The sequence below is a fragment of the Branchiostoma belcheri genome, unplaced genomic scaffold (assembly GCF_001625305.1).
Source record: "Branchiostoma belcheri isolate BF01 breed outbred unplaced genomic scaffold, Haploidv18h27 scaffold8, whole genome shotgun sequence".
Classification (NCBI taxonomy): domain Eukaryota; kingdom Metazoa; phylum Chordata; class Leptocardii; order Amphioxiformes; family Branchiostomatidae; genus Branchiostoma; species Branchiostoma belcheri.
This window is the reverse complement of record NW_017804464.1, coordinates 1,749,506-1,768,174: the sequence shown is the minus strand read 5'-3', so window position 1 is coordinate 1,768,174 and position 18,669 is coordinate 1,749,506. Positions and strand designations below refer to the sequence as shown.

Here is an 18,669-nt window from a genome sequence, read left to right as displayed (position 1 = left end):
ATATGTCAATTTGTTCATATGCGTTCGTTTCACAAAAAGCAAAGTAATCTTTCCGTACAGTCTTGCCCTAACCTTTTGGCATTTTTCATTATGTAGAATGATGCGTATCTAAGGGGTAATAAGGGATAAATGGTAAAAGCTAAAGTCGGTCCCCCGGAAATGATGAATACAGACAAGAAGTGACACCATTAATTCTTTATGCAGGAACCGTTGACAGGGAAAGACTTTGAAGAGATATTTTTGCTGATGCATGTCATCAGTGGGGGAGCTCCGGCTAAACGATTTTTATGGACGGCTTCACAGCAGATGGTGTTGGAACGGTTTTGCTTTCTCGGCGAATTTGTCAGCCTCTTCCGTCATCTGTCAACCTGCATCAACGTTTAAATGTGTCATCATGACCGTCTGATATACTGTCGTGATACACATTAATACATTATAGTAGGGCGAGGAGTTCGTTCCTATATATTAGTCACGACCATTGACAATTCTTTATAGGTGCCATCCCGTACGTTCTATGCCACTGGAGGTAAAATCATCTACCGTTTACTTGTAGCTTCTATTTTGTATTGCCTTTGTTATCTTCAGATAGAGTGCCAAACTTAATTAATACCTCTACAATAGTATGAATCGCAGTTTCCTAACATGTTTTGCAATAAATTAACTATTGAGACCTTAACCTTGACTTTGATGTTGACATTAAGTTTTTGAGGCAGTTCTTTCTTCCGTTACACTTCACCTTATCTCATCAGTCAAGTTCAATGACTTTGAATGACTCTTCAAGCTACTTTAGCGTGGCGTCTCAGCTGGTTTTAGTACATCTCATTAACCAATCGCATACGTAATGATTGTACATGGCCAACAGTTTTGGGTGGAACACAGTCTGTACCCTAGCACGCTTCTCGTGTTGAGTATTGTTCAAGAATTTTGGTATACCATGTATGGTGATTTGAGTAACTGTAGTGATTAAGCTGAAAACTAACGATCTGCAATCTTTAAAAATCGTTAGAAGATCTCTTCATGCCATTGACTGAATATTGAGGACTTATAAACAGAAGATGTCCTCTAAATCAAAAACCTGCAAACCTACACGTTCTAACGTGATATTAGAGTTTGAAAAAGTCTGCCGTATATATTGAACCCCGTTAACACACTTGGGAGACATAAAAGTATCGAAAGCCCCAAGCCTGAAGTGGGAATGATGAAATAATGTATTTGTGCCATACATGAGTAATGGTTTGTTGATGTTGGATGTTGCCTGGGGCAATGCATATGAACAAGAAAGAAGGAAATGCACTATAGGGAAAGAGACGTCCCACAGAGGACATTATCTTTGAATTTCATCTCTCCCACGAACATCATATGACTATGAACGCCACAAATGTACAATGTGCCTTAACTAGGCCTGAATGCATGGATACACATTGAATGTGTTTTTCACAGAAAGAAGGACTGGAATCATAATCATAGTCAAAAGAAGAATGGCAAATCTATTATGCTTTTACCAGGGTTTAAATAAAGATTTGGTGATAGTTTTGGTGACAAACTAGACTCAGCTTTGGTTGCCCATATGTTGATTGGTTGATAGTTTGTCTGATGAAGGCTCGTTAAAGTTATTTATTGGAATGATGAGGGCGCCGTTGGAGGTGGTCATTATTAAGCCGTAGGGAATGTGGTCGTTAAAATCCGAGAACCTTTAATCCACTAGGCCACACATCATTACAGGTTTGATTGCTGAGTGAGTTGAGATTGGATTATCACATGGTGCAGGCTTTGGGAACCTGGAAAACCTGTGTTGTCGCGTCGTATAATCTGAATATAATCTGGTTATGATGATGTTACTAAAAAAAGCCTCACGAAAGCAATTACGAATGATTCAATTTTATTATATCTCAATAAAATAAAATAAAATAAAATAAAGTTAACCTTTGCGATTAAGTCTTTATGAAGTTAAGTTTTACATTCAGTTTTGATAAGAGAAGACGCTGAACTTTATTGCATGGCAACGATTGATCATAGAACAAAATAGAAGTATAGAATAAAACATAAGATTCTAATAACTAAAATAACAAGGACCAGCATCAGTCTTTAATATAGTGTTATAGTGTTAAAATAGAATGGGGCTAATCATGAGTTTCGTTTTTTCTTTCAATCACGAAGTAGTATTTTATATATTTACCTAATTTTGCATTAAGGGATTTTTTAAAGGTTTTGAATACGTTAAGTACCAGAAACGTACACCTTGCCAGTAGTATAGCCCTGTAGCAAGTAGTTTTTTAAAACATTTTTCTCGGCTCCACTGTATATATACAACCCTTGCTGTGCCTCCTTGCTTTCAGAATTCCATGCGCTAGCTACACCATCCATGGAGATTCTAATCCGCGATAACTATTGCATCGCTGTACGCACACAAATTACGCCAGCAAATGGGATGAATGATCTAATTGCCTTTTACCCCCGCTGTCGGGCTCACGGCGCTGGGATAGTGCAGATAAAGTCTTCTAAGTACTAAAAGAACATTGATACGATCTCCAAATCGTAAGTAACTCATCACTTACTAAAGTGTAGTAGCAAACTGGGGAAAAGCAATTACTCCTCTCAATGCCGTTTGTAATGAAACGTCCTGTCGTCAACTACACAATGTAGCGACGCGCACTCCATGGCGCAATGTCTATATAAAGGTTGGGGGTCTAAACACAGACGTCTGTTTATACATACTACCAATGGAGTAAGCCTCCCTTGGCTCTGCAACTGTTCGTAGATAGTAGAAAAATGATATATATATATATCATAGAACAATAGTTCTGCATTCGATACGATGCTGGCTGTTGCTTATAGCTATATATAGTTAAAGTTCAACAATTTTAGTTTCTTAAAGTCATGATTCGAAAGGTTTCTATCTTGCTTGAAGTTGTAGGCTACAAGGTTATACATGATGTGCCACATCGGCAGAATGGCAACAAATACATCTGAATGAAGTAGAGAATCCAATGTTTAATACATGTACTTACCGCAGAGAGTCGATGTGTTGGCCATAGCGCCGCAGTACACCTGGCTCGAAGGTCCTGTAATAGAGGACAAAGAGTCCATGTACATCATTTCAACATACCACACTGGGAATGAAATTAAAGCCGGCAAAATCCCACAGAGATAAGCACACTCTAGACAACTTCTCAGTAGTAGCGCCCATCACACACCGTGCAACTGTATTTCCCCCATCGCGTTACAAAATGTCTTCATGTACAGAAGATATAAAAGGTATCCAGCACAGCTTCTACTGAGATGGCTTTTGCACTGCAGAGCTGCCGAGATACAGGCGCTCTGCAGCAGGCTACAGCACAAAGTACCTCCGGCTCATTTGCATAAGCTTTCAAGTAGTTCCCACCAGACAGCCAATGAGAAGATTACTCACATTGCCGACGGTTAGGATCGGTAAGCTTATGAAAACCGGTAAATCATGTCTGGGTGGCTTGCTGCTAGCTGCCCAGTGGGGTTTCTTTGTTTAATATCATTTTGTCGTTAGGTTTTTTTTTATTTATTTTTGGTAATATTGTTTCTGAGCCCATCTTAATCTTCAACCGCCCAAGGTTTTTTCTGCCATGCAAAGTGCTGACATGTGACTTGGGTTGCACCTCGAAAATTAGGCTTGTCTATATTTCACATGGAAAGTTTGGAACTCCCAATCATTCTCGTAGCAGCCGTTGCAATTGTTAATCCCAAGAAAAAGTATAACCGTGTTACAAGAAAATAGATTGCAGTAACACATAATTATCATCAAACATCGAAATTCACCAGATGGTCAAAAATGAAATCATTGACGATGACGTTACTAGATGCTGTATCAATATTTGATAGTTATGTATGGATCATAATCACGGTCGATATTACTTGTATATATATTCACTATTTGCTATTGTAAGAGGCTTTTTTATCTCTGGCTCCCGTCCACCAAGAATGATATCCCAATACAAGTCCCTACATTGAACTTAGCCCTTTTGACGTTCAGAGATCAAGAAGTGAAATGGAAACAGTATATCATCCTTTCAGAACCCTTTCCGCTGCCCTGAAGTAAAGAACATGATAACATGCCAAGAAGACGGGCAATAGCCCCTCCCTCCCGAGAATACCACGCTATATATGAAAAAGAGGTGTGCTCAGAGGGTCCAGAGGCTTCTATTCCTAGCCATATATATCAAGATATTACAGAACCACATTCCCCATAGCAAGGAATTCCCACAGCTTTTCATATAGAGACCAGACCATAAGCAGAAGAAGATAAAAATGTGAAGAAGAACGCCAAAATTGTCCTTCGGGAACCAACTTCGGGGTCCAGAGGCTTTTATCCCTAGCCATATATATCACGACATTAAAAAACGACATTCCCCATTGCAAGGAATTCCCACAGCTTTTTATATTGAGACCAGACCTTAAGCAACAGAAGATTAAGTTGTGAAGGAGAATTCCAAAATTTTCCTTCGAGACCCAAATAGCATACCAAGTGCATCTTGATGAAGAGAGCCAGTGGCTCTTCATATTTCAGCTGAAGGTTTCAACTTCCTGACTTTGAATCATAAACGTCACGGAGACAAGATGTCTACGTTTGATGAACTATGTTTTGTGTTTCGTATTGATTTGCAATTTCCTTACTATCTTTCACGGACGATTGACTACAATGTAAAGGAAAGTTAGAGCAGATGGTCGATATTTTGCCACCAGGACGGCAATGAAAATAATGGAAACGACTTCAGAATTCATTTTTTTCAGAAAGTGAAATGTAGAAGGACTTCGGATACAATTTTGAATTCATGTTTGGAAGCTTGCTATCAGGGCTGCTCCTTGGTGGAAATGTTTACACAAGAATTGTACGAGACAGCTAACCTTTACCAGGAAGCGAGTTAAATTATTTATGGCCTATAAACGCTGACCGGTGATTGACTATCTATGACCCAACTAGCAAATAAAATCATGTTGAGTTAACTGTGTACTTGAATAGAAAGTATAGTTATCGCTCTTGTACATGCAAATCAGTCTTCGATTGAAAAAAAAAACAGTATAATTGCAACTGTGCCGTAAATGATAATCTATTCCGACGTATTCATGCTATTCATGATATTGTTCATGTATTTGATGCACATATTAAAGAATATATTTTCAAAGAATACGTTCAAAGGTAATAATATATATCATAGTAGATGGTGCTTGTAATGACTGGTTAGGTAAAAGCTCTATCGTTCTTCCATCTATAATGGCTCATACATGTACTAACCGCACTTTCAAGATATTTTATTAGTATTACAAACAGGACATGGGCAATGTGACGTATATTTAAGTTACAACTTATTTTGTTATGCCACATAGAAATAATCAAGTGACTTATACAGTGAAAAGATATTAAATCTAAACGATATCAAATCTAAAAGTCGGATCAAACAGTATCATCGTTTCGACCGGATCCTACAGCTCCAAGGCACCCCTGGCAATGTTGTTTAGATGACATTGGAAGTAGCAGATTCACGGATTCACTGATACAGAATTTTAAAGTATTTCTAAAGACCAGCACAATTACGATGCAGGGCGTGTGGTAGATTCCCTGCTCCCTGACTGTTCATACAGGTACTAACCGCACTTTTAAGATATTTTATTAGCATTACAAAAGGACATGGGCAATGTGACGTACGCTCGAGTTACAACTTATTTTGTTACGCACACACTCACAAAGCCACAATATCATGTTCTTTATACAGTGAAAAGATATTAAGTCTAAAAAGATATTTTGAAAATCTAAAGGCAAGTTAGAGCAAACAGTATCATCATTTTGACCGGATCCTACAGCTCCAAGGCACCCCTGGCAACATTGTTTAGATGACATTGGAAGTAGCAGATTCACGGATTCACTGATAGAGAACTTTAAAGAATTTCTAAGGACCAGCATGATTACGATGCAGGGCGTGTGGTGGATTCCCTGCCCCTTCATTTCCACATCGCCCCCGCAAGGTTGATATAAATCCTAAGTTAACGGTAAGGGGATTTGCAGCTTTCTGCGGAGAACATTGCGCATCGTGATAAAGAGAGAAGAAAGGCTGGCAGGAAAAAAACTGCATCGCCCACAACATGTTTGAAGAAAAAAATCACGTCAGGAGCATTATCACACGCTGGTATGAATCCCTCACCGTGAAATGTGTTGGACCCGATGGTAATAGACCAGGAATTGTTCAATGTGAGAATGCCGAGCACCCATAGAATATTCCAGGAATATTATTAACCAGTGTGGTGATTTTGAAAGCAGCGGTAACTCCTTGGCGTGACAGGAATCAATAGGGTCTATTGAAATTGTCGTTCAATACGAAATGTTATCTCTTCAAACGGTTTCAGTTCAGAAACCTTAGCTTTTATTGACGGGATTCTCATTTTCCTACAACATCAACTACTGTGGCAAAAGTTGAAAGCTTTCAAACGTGATAAATTACTTCAAACAACAGAGGAATAAACCATAGCTAACATTTAAATCGATGGAGATACAAGTGCTTGTACAACCTGGCCTTGGCGGGGAACCTACTGGTGAAGTGGAATGTTTTCTACTGTCTGATTTACTAGGAATTTTACTTTCTCTACGAAATTGTTACTGACATTTGATGTGACATTTACACGTGAGATTTGTGTAATGAGAGCTCTATAAACCCTAATGACAGCATGGCCGCATTGATGCCACTTAACAAAAGGAGATGGAGAGGTTAAAAGGATGAAACCACTGAAGTGATATCTGAACATGTTTGATGGGCGCCGCTGTCGTTCGCCTTTTGGGAGCTACCGGAGGGTTTTATCCTTCCATCTATATTCATAGCCGGGGAGAATAGGTCGCTAATCGAAGGTTACAATGGGGACCAAATTCAAGGGCTCATTGATGTTGTACTTGGTTTCTCGTAACCCATGGAGTCCTAAAATCTTCAAGTGCACAGAAGGACAAAGTGGAATGAATTATGACCCTAAAGTTCCTCAGTGAAGATTTAAATATGTGGGTAAATTACTCCCGATAATGGCAAGTCTTTGGTAAATCATTTATCCATTCTTTACCCAATTTACGACATGATATAAATCTATTAGCCACATTCAGCGCGTTACTTTGTAGGTTTTATAGAGTATCTTTAAAATTACGTTTGAGGTTCAGCACATTCCGACCGGTTAGATCCATTTAAGAGTCAGATTTATTGGTTTCTCGTGGTTCGTCGTATGCAGGCTTTGCTCGCGTTCGGAATTTTCAAACCGAAGCATAACCAGAGACCGTTGCCGTTTCATTTTGCACTTGACTTAATTCTTATACCCTTGATGTGGGATATAATACAGGACGGGGTTATGCAGGTTCAAAGGCAATTTTTTTCCCTGTGTGAAATGATTATATTTCATCCTAAAGGAATAAAGGGAGAAAAGGCATTGGATGATGCTAGGGACAGCGTTCAGCGCTCCCTGGGACAGCGTTCAGCGCTCCCTAAGTGTGAGTATAAGGGTATAACAACTTAGAGCTATGACATGACCTTCCAACTAATTATTGTAGCACATCTCAGCGAAACACCTGCTTGTCGCTGAACGATAGGGCTGGAACTATGCGGATTTCACCTTTACAGTATGCACCTTCGGGTGTCTGATGTGCTTGCCAGAAAGTCATTCTAATGTCAGTGGGTCAAAATATGAAGTACAGTAATTGAAAGCTGGGCTGCTTCTTTCACAGACAAAACGTTGCCTCTCAGCTGTCTCTCTTCTACAGATACTGTCACAGGCGCTGTTTAGAAGCCGTACTACTTGTTCTATAGCTACCACTGAGAATTTTTAGTGTGCCACTAGGTTCTCCTCCATCTCACATCGTCACACCGTTCAAATTCACTGTTTCAAAGTCCTTCTACAGCAAGAGTTTCTTTCCCCAGACAGCAAAATTGCGCAACTCCCTCCCATATGCTTCAAAGCTTTCAAAACAAAAATCCACTGCCATCCTCTGGCATAGTCATATATCTATCGTTTCAACCTAGCTCAGTGCCTAGACGTGTTCAATGAGCAATACCACTAAGAAGTAATAATAACTGCACAAAACCCACTCTTTACACATGCCTTAAAGAACGCGTAAAGGTTCCGTATCTTTTCTCGTGTGTACCTTTACGATAGAAATAAAGATAGAAATTCGTGCCATGAATTGGGTCTTGCTACAGAACACGGTGAACTGAAAGCGCCATCATTACGTGTCTTTTGGGATCTTCCCGTGCTGCAGAAAAGAGCGTCAAATTGGTTCCCTGATCGAAAAGAGTGAGAATTCAATCTCCCCCTGCCCTCCGTGGAGACGGCATGACCCCTATTACAGGTGTTTAATGAACGTGAATCGTCCGTGTTGGGGTGGGGTGTGGGAACGGCGACCCTTTTTATTCTCTTGCCTTGCTGAAAGTTCTGCCAAATGATCTCTATGGGAGTTCCAGTTGGAACGTGAGGAACATCCCATCGAGGCTAGGCCTCTGGTTTGCTATTATGGCCACAGCCCAGTAATTGGCTTTCCTATGTTAATATATGGGAATTATGTCAGAACAAAGTGGTCAAAAGTTTCAGACCTTGAAAAACACATTATCAGGATAGTCCAACCTCTAAAGTGACCATTTAGATCAAAATGATAAACAAAATCCATACATCGCAAGCATGCGTGAATTCTGCCCGCACATTGAGAACCCTGACCCCTCTGGACAGCTGATGACCGCATGAAAACCTATATCTTCTTTAGCGATCCAGATAACACAAACATGGCTGAAAGTCTGTTTTCTCAACAAAATAAAAATACTAAAACCCTTACCTTACGTATAACATCCAACTCCAAAACAACAACATTTCCCAAGAAAAAGACTTCTTTACGTTTGGTTTCGGACTGCTATCTGTAGAGACTAAAACTGGGCCCTTTGTGCAAGCGCGTAATACTGGCCTTTGCTCTAAAAGTACAAAACACAAGAGGAAACAGGTCAGAAATTCTGCCGCCGGTGATACACAGATGTCTGGTGATAAATGGACGGATTATTCCCTATTTTATCTCGAAGTTTGAATTTTTCGACGAACGTCTTTGTCCAAGTTCAGCCACCATGAAATTGGGTAGCGCGCCCTGACAAATTTGACAACGGATTAAAACAACAACAAATCAAGCTCTGTGTTGTGCATTGCCGTTAATTGCCTGACGTTGGTACCCTGAAACAGATGGAGAGGACCTTTCGGTGATAGAAAGTGTACCATCTGTTTCACAGCACCAACCCTGTTGAGTCACAGTGTACTGTATGTCGTGTCATAGGTCACCGTATCGCTTCAATAGGTTTATTACCTCCGTGAAATGGAGGTATTGTTTTTGGTGTGTGCGTGTGCCTTTGTGTGTGTGTGTTTCCGCATATTTGCGGTCAGCATTACTTAGCATAATTATAAAAGGCCTTTATGGATAGTGATGATACTTGGTATGTAGGTAGCGTACACAGAGATGTACCTAAATTGTGGAAATTAGCATGGTAATTAATGAGGATACTCTGTAATTACAACTTTACCAACGAATATCGAATAGGACAGGACATTCACAAATGAAATTCATGCTACATTTGCATAATCAGTAAGATTAATCCAAAAACCACGTATTTTAAAGCTATATATTTCATAGAGATATGAGATCTCCGAATTCCTGTTACATGTTATTAGAAGCTGTAGTTTGTTGTTACTCCCAACTATTCTGACAAATCTGATAATAAAGTTCACATTTTCGTCAACCGTGACTAAGTCGCTCGGTAACTAAGGCTATCAATAGGCGCTGGAGTCTCCTAGCTTGGAAAAATGCCTTGATTAGATTCCAACACACAGATAAAGGTCGGGGGATGCGCCTAGGTGGAGACTAATCCTTCAGAGTAAAGCATGTCTGCCGTAAGTCTTAATACAGGGGTCTATAGATAGACGTACGCCAGCAGCACTAATCCGGGAATATTGACCATGTCGGGAGTTTTCTCCTGGAAGAAAATTGCTGCATCAGGGCGGATCTCTGCGGTATTACCTGTCAGGAGAGCCCACCATTTGTCTGCGTCCTTCAATTTCATGTGAAGCTTAAGGGAGAAGTCAAGTTTATCCCGTCTTTGTTTATGAATAATTGGTGTAAGAGAAAAAGTTCAAAAGGGACGTAAGACCTGAGGAGGTATTTCTTCTTCCAATAAGTTTTGCGCAAACAAAAGACATCAATAGTGTATTCGTAGACAGATTTGTGATACTCAAAATAAGCCAGTGTAACAGCAACGAAACTTTTCTGTATGCAGTTCTCAATGTTTTATCTATTTTACTTACTATTATTAAACTCATACTTTTTTCTATTCATACTTTTTATTTGTTTTCTATTTTTATTTTATTCATATTTTATTTATTTTCATTGTTTTTTCTATTCATATTTTTTTTCTATTCCAACGTTTGTTACAAGGCATGGCGCAGGACACACAAATTTTTCCAACTTATTTCTATGCCGCCACAAACGCATGAACGGACAACAGACATACTCATTTTCACTTGAGTTAAGCGTAGAAATTTATGTAGATGCCTTCCCAAGCGCACAAGATCGGTGGCATGAGAGGATTCGAACTCGAGACCTCTTGGTTCCGAACCGAACACTCTGTCTTTACGCTACACGACCCGACTGCGGTTTTCCAGTAGTAAAACAAGAGCTGTGGACGTAGTATGATATATGATGTTGTTTTGATAGTTTGGATATTTTATGGAGTAACTTACGTCTACGATAAAGGGAAGATAACCCGTGTTATAAGTCATGTTTCTGACTGATGCAGAAATACGACTTTAACCTCAAACATAAATGTCAGAGCGGTGGTTGCCCCCCTCCCCGGGTACTTTGACGATGATGATCAGATGAAAACCGCTCAGTCATGTCATTAGTCACGGTTGTACTTCTCTCCCCTGAAGCCACGCACGCCAGATAGAAGGGAGAGAATCAGGTCCTCAGAAGAGTTGGAGGAAAACCTGTTCAAGCTGATGTGTTCAAGCCCTGTCACTCATTCAGAACCTTCTCCCGACCACCAACCAACCAGACAAGGTTGGCTAAAGTTCGGGAGCAGTCTGACTGACTAGATGTAGGTCACACCTACTTTTTCATATGAATCAACTCGAATTTGGGTTAAATCTGAGTCAAATTTGACTCCCAACCGCGTCCCGACCACTGCCTACCTACTCCCAACCATCAGCCAACAAGTCCCCAATCATGGCTCAACCTCCCGTCTACAACCGAATGGTTTTAACGTACGCATCACAATCTGGAACATGCCCTCTGGGATACTTTCCTGTCACACGTATCATGTTATAAGTAATTATTAGGGGATCCTACAATATAATAATAATCCAAAGGTAATTCAGACTTCGAAATCCCTTAAAACTTAATACTCTAGTTTTTTTCCCATAAACGTTTTGTGCAAAAAAAAGCTACATTTTTGTCTGTATTTAGTAAATGGTAGTTCTATCAGTAACGTAAGAAAAGCCCCGAGGCCCCTTTACATTTGAGACAAGCACTCAGCAAGTGTGCTTCAGCCCCAAGGACTCTCTCCACGGTGCCTTGAAACCCATCATCAAGCTTTCCAGTGCATCACAAATCCAAAATTCCATTTTTCATGTCGCCACAGCATTAGATAACTCGGTCAAAATGATAAAACTACAAGAGAATGAAAAATAGCAACACATTCTTGTCCAAAACGTTGTCTACTTTTGTGTACAAAAAACGCACTAGTGTATATTGTGTATGCGTTGGGCTGCTTGTAATCTGACATGTCATTCTATTTGAATTAAACCAATATTCATTTAGTCCCTTTTATGGCACAATGAAGCCTCTTTGGTTTTTAGGACTGTATGGGATAGGGAATCGCATCGCACGCAGTGCTAACACTCAGTATTAAATGAAAGATCTTTTTATCTGCATTCTTAAAGGCATTCAATGTAATTTCAAATGGTACCAACAATAAATAGCTAGAACCAGACTACGATACGAACCAAGCAACTTTTGGGCTATTGATGTCAAACGTTTGGTTGAACTGAAATGAACCACAAATTAAAGCCACGAATGTGTGATTATTCCTGAAACAATGCATCACTTGGAAAACGTTACGTTGACCTTTGTATCCCGTCTGTTACCCTGTTCATACCAGCTAATTTTGTCACACGGATGGCAGATTGCCGACCGGCTGCCTTCTGACCCGTGTTGACACATGTATTACATTAAAGTTGACGAAATTTACAAGTTCTCCCTGGCTATTGGCCAAATCACTACCAAGCACTCAGATGTAACTGTTACCTTGTCACTTAAGAACTTCATATAGAGAGCTAAATTTGGCAAAGATTCAGAACGTGGGCTCGAGGTAAGATCTAAAGGACGCAATGTGCACATAGTGTACTTCAATGTACTTCAAAATATCTAAGTATTTAAGTGGGTTCAATCGAAAAGCACAGTCACAAGAGACCTCACCAAACACAAGAGATTTTCTACAACTGAGAGCAAAGTTTTCCGCAAAACCCATTAACTGTATGATAGCCATCTGGAATATTCTCTACTCTGCTGGAAGCACACAGTGGCCTAAAGTTGACTAACAGCGACTTTTTTATTGCAAAATTTAAAGCAAAGACCTGGTGACGGCACACTCAAGTTTTCAGCTTATTCTATGCCACCACCAACGCAGAGGACAATACTCATTTTCATATTAAGTGAGGAATGTCGTCTAAAGTGACTTTCCCAAGGGCACAACATCAGTGGCATGGCTGGATTCGAACCCGGTACCTGGAGATCTTGATTCTAAGCCAAGCATGACCCCACATGCGAATTTGCTAAGGAAGAAATGCATAATTTTGCCTCCCCTTCTGTGGCTGTCTCCTGCAGAGTCCAATATCCACAATATCTGTTCCCTTCCCCAATTAGGACGACATAAAACGGATTTAAAATCCTACCTTATTACCAACGATTGCCTGAGTTATGATAGGATTACTATTCATGAGTCTCATTTTATGACATACAATCATCTTGTATAGTGATTACAGCATTGCTATTTTCTATGGGACCATAAAAACACAGATCTTAGGTTTTCATTGCAGTTCTACAAACCAAGATTGCAATCGTAAAAATTAATGAGGAAGCTTGTCTAGTTATTCTAATTTTCGAGGTAATTCCAGAAGATTGGTGACTGTGTAGAAATTACGTTGCGAGAGTATTAGTTACTGGTAATGACAGTATAGTACAGTAAATTGGAGGCATTTATTACTGTAAGAGTCGCCCTGCAGGGCAGTATAGACCATTAAAACAAATTTGTCCCCAAGAGAATTCTTCCCCAATGCGCCCGGACAACAAGGCCTGTGCAGGGATAAAATAGCATTATCCAGGACATTTTGTATATCTGTAAAGCTCCGTTGATAGACACAGTGTGGTAGTTGTTTCTAGTATCTAAGCTGATCTGAATATCATATAATATATCTTCATATTTGTATACGTAACGACGCCAAACCATAATCGCCTAATTCCATGTGAGGTTTTTTTCTTGTCTCCACAGGATTTGTGGTGATCTCAATAACGCCTGAACCTGACGAAATTAAAGCAAGAATAACTTCCCTTTCAAAAAGGGCTGCGGAGAGTCATCTAGCTTATTTTTCACTGTTTTTAATGGTTGTGATAAAACAGCACACGGTAAGGCACAAGGAGAGAGTCGTTTGACAGAGAACAACGACTCAACCCCTCAGCCAAAACCTTTCAGTACTCGTAGGTTTGACAAAGAGACAGTAAGTAGAATAACGTTATTCGAAATTAACTACTAAATAACCAAACCTTTGCGTACCAGATCTATGATATCATGTTGTGGCTGAGGCACTTTGGTGTTTGCCATGTTGACGTATTTCTGACGGAAACTACAAGGAATGTACCAAATACTTACCAGTACAGACGGCACACATATCGCTCTTGCTCAGGATTTTTGGCTTCAAGAAGAAGACTAAGTGATACGTAGGAACACGCGCAGAATAAATCTCCAAAGAGATTCTATCACAACTGCAGCAGGGCTTCCACCAACCACCGATACGGGGATTTGCAAAGTGGCCGGCTTGAGGGAAAAGCTAACCTTTATCATAACCCATCGTCATGCGCATTACGGCTTGGAGACTTCCGACACGCGTGCACTGCGGGCACAGTCGGTGCACTCGTGGAAATGTGGTTATGTTGGATTTGTTTCAGTCTCAAAGTAAACCTTTAATAGTGGTCAAATGGATTGAGTAAAATGCTTGGCAATTGTCTTTTAAATTCTTCCTGAAGTATACGACGTGTCCAGAGCACTAATCGTGGAATTCTGACCTAAAACTGTCTCAAACCCAAGCTAAAACACAACCGTAGATAAATGATGTACTTTGGAAGAGAGCCGAGTTTATTCACTTTGCAGTACCATTTTATGTCACTAAGGCATATATATACATAGACATAAGGGACTTGGGGTCAACGTACACATGATGATAAGTGATAAGTGAAAGTAGGATGATCAAGGACCGTCAATTACGGTCCATTATCACCCTCTCTCGACTGTTTTGGCAGCGGGCACATTTGAAAGGAGGCAAATGCGAAGTTAAGTATAGGTTAAGTATGCAGGGTGATTTTTTCACTTAACGACAGGCACAGTTGGCAGAAGTCCAATGTGAGGGAGAAGAATATAGTTGAAGTTTCGTTTTGAATTTTTGATTCAGTAAGGATCTGAGACTTACTATGAAAGAGTGACAGCTTATGATACCTAGCTACATAAACAAGAATAATACTTTTCCATTGTTACATCATGTTTTATCAGCCCAATTCTTGGCACAAACGGCCGGATTTGGCTTCCTTGATCGTCGGATCATGTTTTTGTCGCACCGTCGCTTCATAATTTGGGTCGTCCATGAAATTAATGTTTTTGGCCTGATCTATGCAGGATCATTAGTGTGTGATATTAGCTTGATGATTGATATTTACAGATGGGTGTATGAGTTGCATAGGTCAGTACACATCAGCTGGCAATGTGAGGACGTACTTGGAGCATACACCTCCAGTGGGCAGGTGCGCGGCAAACTTTGTTCAGAAAACTTCCACTAAGAATTTTAATGGCAACTACTCGAATTTAAGTTTTGGTACATACCCATAGACCATTCAAACTCTACTACTGAATAAATTACAATAAATTCCGAACGTTTCGAGTGACATTCGCCACTCTTCTTCAGCATCACCAATGAACTAACAAAACTGGTCAACACCTATACATGAGCAAGTGGAAAAACAGTTGAACGTAACAGACTCGTTGATATGTAAACGAGATAGGGTAGTTCCTATGGTAAGACAACACCATAGGAACTGCTACTGTCCCTTGGGTAGAGCCAGGGCGGGGTCACATGTACTTGAGAGGTCTACGCGCAGTCTCCCCTGTTTAATCGTAGATTCGTTTGTAGATGGCGTCATGAAGTTTTTGACATTTTGCAACACACTGTAGACATTTCTGTGTAAAGTCTTTTCCCAAAGATGGATGTACAACATGTGGCATCGTATGCCCTGGATGGATTCCAAACCGTGGTCACTTCTCAAAACTGACACACTGTCCCAACTGACTCCTCCAAGAGCAAAGTTGATATTTCTGGTTTTGAGATTCGTAAAAAAAATGATTGCCATTAGCAGTACATTTCTGTCAGGGGATTCTCGTTATCCTTTTCTGTATTCAGTTCCTTCTGTGGCATTTGTCTTATATTTCCCTCTTCGGTGAACTTGAAGAAAAGCCTCGCCCAAGGCAGGTTAAGAACCTCCTGAGGGAACCCACGCGTGTAGCTACGGTACAAATGTCAAACCTCCCCAAAGGCCAATTTGTTCCGCCCACGGCGATGTCTTGGCAAAGTTCGCGCCCGAGTTTGGCACGTTTGTTTTCTTTGGAGAAACCATAAAGGTCGATATGTTAGATCCCTGACAGTACTGCTTTGTCCAAAGGGGTTTAAAGTACTGTTATGAACAATGGTTGTATATGGCCTATCAAACAGTAATGGAGTTCGTGCTAACCAATGCTGTTCATTGCCCACTGTATTATATACGATAAAGGTTTAACATCGTCTTTTTAATGATTTGTTTTCATTGTTATAATAGCTTGAATTAAATCACTCCATGAAAAATTGGCTTGCCTTTCAAACGTAGACATAGAAAGTCAAATAAAGAAATAAGGAAAGTACGTGTTGTGTAATTTCAGACACGTACTAAGTCATTATTTCGTTCATCTTGTCCAAAAGCATATTAAGAAGGTTTTTCAATCTTTAAATCTACATATTTTCCTAAGCGAGGCAACATTGGAAAGTGTGCATTAGGGAGTACCGTTGAAAATGAATCAAACAAGGAAGTGTTGAGCACAGGGCGACAGTTGTCTTACACATGACATGAGCGTTCCTAGCGTTTGAATTCAGTACTGCAATCGCCCTCACCATGGCGATTGCACACCCCATAGAAGAGTGAGACAAGCATGGCAAGGTAACCATGTTCCCGCTAGGGGTCGCTGATGTGTTACATGTTTGGTATGTCTCGTACAGCACGCTTTGAATTCTTTTTCGACGATTGGCATGTGGATGCAGTGCCACGTCTACTATTACAATGAATGAATGAATAGATGAGTGAATAAATGAATGAATGATGTTACAGATGTCGTAAAATCAAAACAAACAGTATCCCCAGTTGGTGTTCGGACTATACTGTCTCTCTGAAGGGGCTGGCCAACAGTCAAAACACTCAACGCGAGTATCTTGTTAGAGAAAGAGGCCATCTACACTACGGCACGCCATCCTGCCCTAAATCGGGACGGAGGACGATACCGACTTCCAACGAACTTTGACCCAGTGCTGACGTCACCCGTGTTAAAACAAATCACGTGTCTGAGTCTGATAGCTGATGAAGACCTAGAGATTCGATCGAAAATTCCGGTGACTCATTTCTTAATGAGTTTTAAAACAATTAATTCTCAATATGCAATTAACCAACTCAGATGAATTCAGGATTACTTCAAGAGAGGCATAAAAGAGGCCATATACATCAGAGCACTTCAACCATCGCTCAACCGGGACGGGGGGCGATATCGACTTCAGACAACCTTTGACCCTTTGCTGGCGTCACACGTGGGAGAAATCACGTGTCCACAGCATTTGGGTCAGATAGCTGAGGAAGACTGAGTGATTCAGTCGAAAATTTCTGGTGAGTCAAATTTTGAGTTGGAGAACAGTTTAAGTTTTTCATAATGTAATTTACCAACTCAGATGAACTTTCATGCTGAACTCAGATGAACAACACATGCTAGGTCTCCCCGTCTACTTTCCCCAGGGAGCATAGTTATATTACAACACAAGCCTCTCTCCAGTTTCCAAATCACACTCCATCCGGCTACATCGTCCGTAAACTATCCCGTTAATGAGTTGTGACTATCCCATATCCCCTGTAATACCCGCCCTCCGACAGTTTAATTGCTGTTACTCGCTGGATACCAACATGTCCGTCAGGTAAATCCTCTCGGTTCCACGGTTTGGGAGAACTCAGGCTCGCCAGAGATCATTAGAAATGCATTATGTACGTCCTGTGATCGCAACGCAATTTCCCACACAGCATCAAGCCAGCGGCTCTTGTCAAATTTCCATGGAAACGAGTACGGAAATGGGATCATCCGACGTCGTGAGGCTGGGAAATCCGGGGTGAAGGTTACATCAGTCGGTCAGGCTTATTACTGAACTTTCAAAGACATTGCGTGAACTTTGCACACAAATAGATGACGCTGGAATCTGATATTGCACGAATGTGTCATACTTTGGAGATTGTTTGGTGGCGCAGCCGGCTAGGAAAACGTGAGAGAACTGTGAAATCCGTGACACCTATCCCACCATCTTTTACAAAGCTGATACCACTCAAACACAATTCAGCCATATTTGATACACACAAAGTCTTTGGTACTGAATGATGTTCACACTAACACTACTATCCCTGTCTTTGGTACTGAATGGTGTTCACACTAACACTGCTATCCCTGTCGTTGGTACTGAATGATGTTCACACTAGCACTGCCATCCCTGTCCTTGGTACTGAACGGTGTTCACACTAACACTGCTATCCCTGTCCTTGGTACTGAATGATGTTCACACTAACATTGCTATCCCTGTCCTTGGTACTGAATGATGTTAACACTAACATTGCTATCCCTCTCCTTGGTACTGAATGGTGTTCACACTAACACTTGCTATCCCTGTCCTTGGTACTGAATGATGTTAACACTAACATTGCTATCCCTCTCCTTGGTACTGAATGATGTTCAACTAACATTGCTATCCCTGTCCTTGGTACTGAATGGTGTTCACACTAACACTGCTATCCATGTCCTTGGTACTGAATGGTGTTCACACTAACACTGCTATCCCTGTCTTTGGTACTGAATGATGTTCACATCAACATTGCTATCCCTGTCCTTGGTACTGAATGATGTTTATGGTTCGATGTCCATATTCGTCATCCGATAGTCTACAGTAAACAATTAAAATGGCAAAGGTCTGACATATAAGCCAATATCATTCATTAACCGTAATGGTTACAAACTTCTTACAATCAAAACACATTTATGGTTAAGTGTAAAAAAATGCTCC

At 40.5% G+C, this 18,669-nt stretch overlaps 1 protein-coding gene across 8 annotated transcripts in view; it reads right to left on the bottom strand.

The window, feature by feature from the left end:
• The window catches only part of LOC109486272 (glutamate receptor ionotropic, delta-2-like), a 64,241-nt gene that overhangs the window by 13,362 nt on the left and 32,210 nt on the right, over positions 1-18,669 (bottom strand). For 6 of the 8 annotated variants that reach the window (XM_019790052.1, XM_019790051.1, XM_019790053.1 and 3 more), the window contains one exon: positions 3,009-3,062. In XM_019790052.1, the coding sequence (XP_019645611.1) occupies positions 3,009-3,062 (54 nt within the window). Of the gene's footprint in view, positions 1-3,008; positions 3,063-3,194; positions 3,209-13,943; positions 13,995-18,669 lie in introns of those variants that run through there. The other 2 variants (XM_019790055.1, XM_019790057.1) reach the window with 2 other exon arrangements.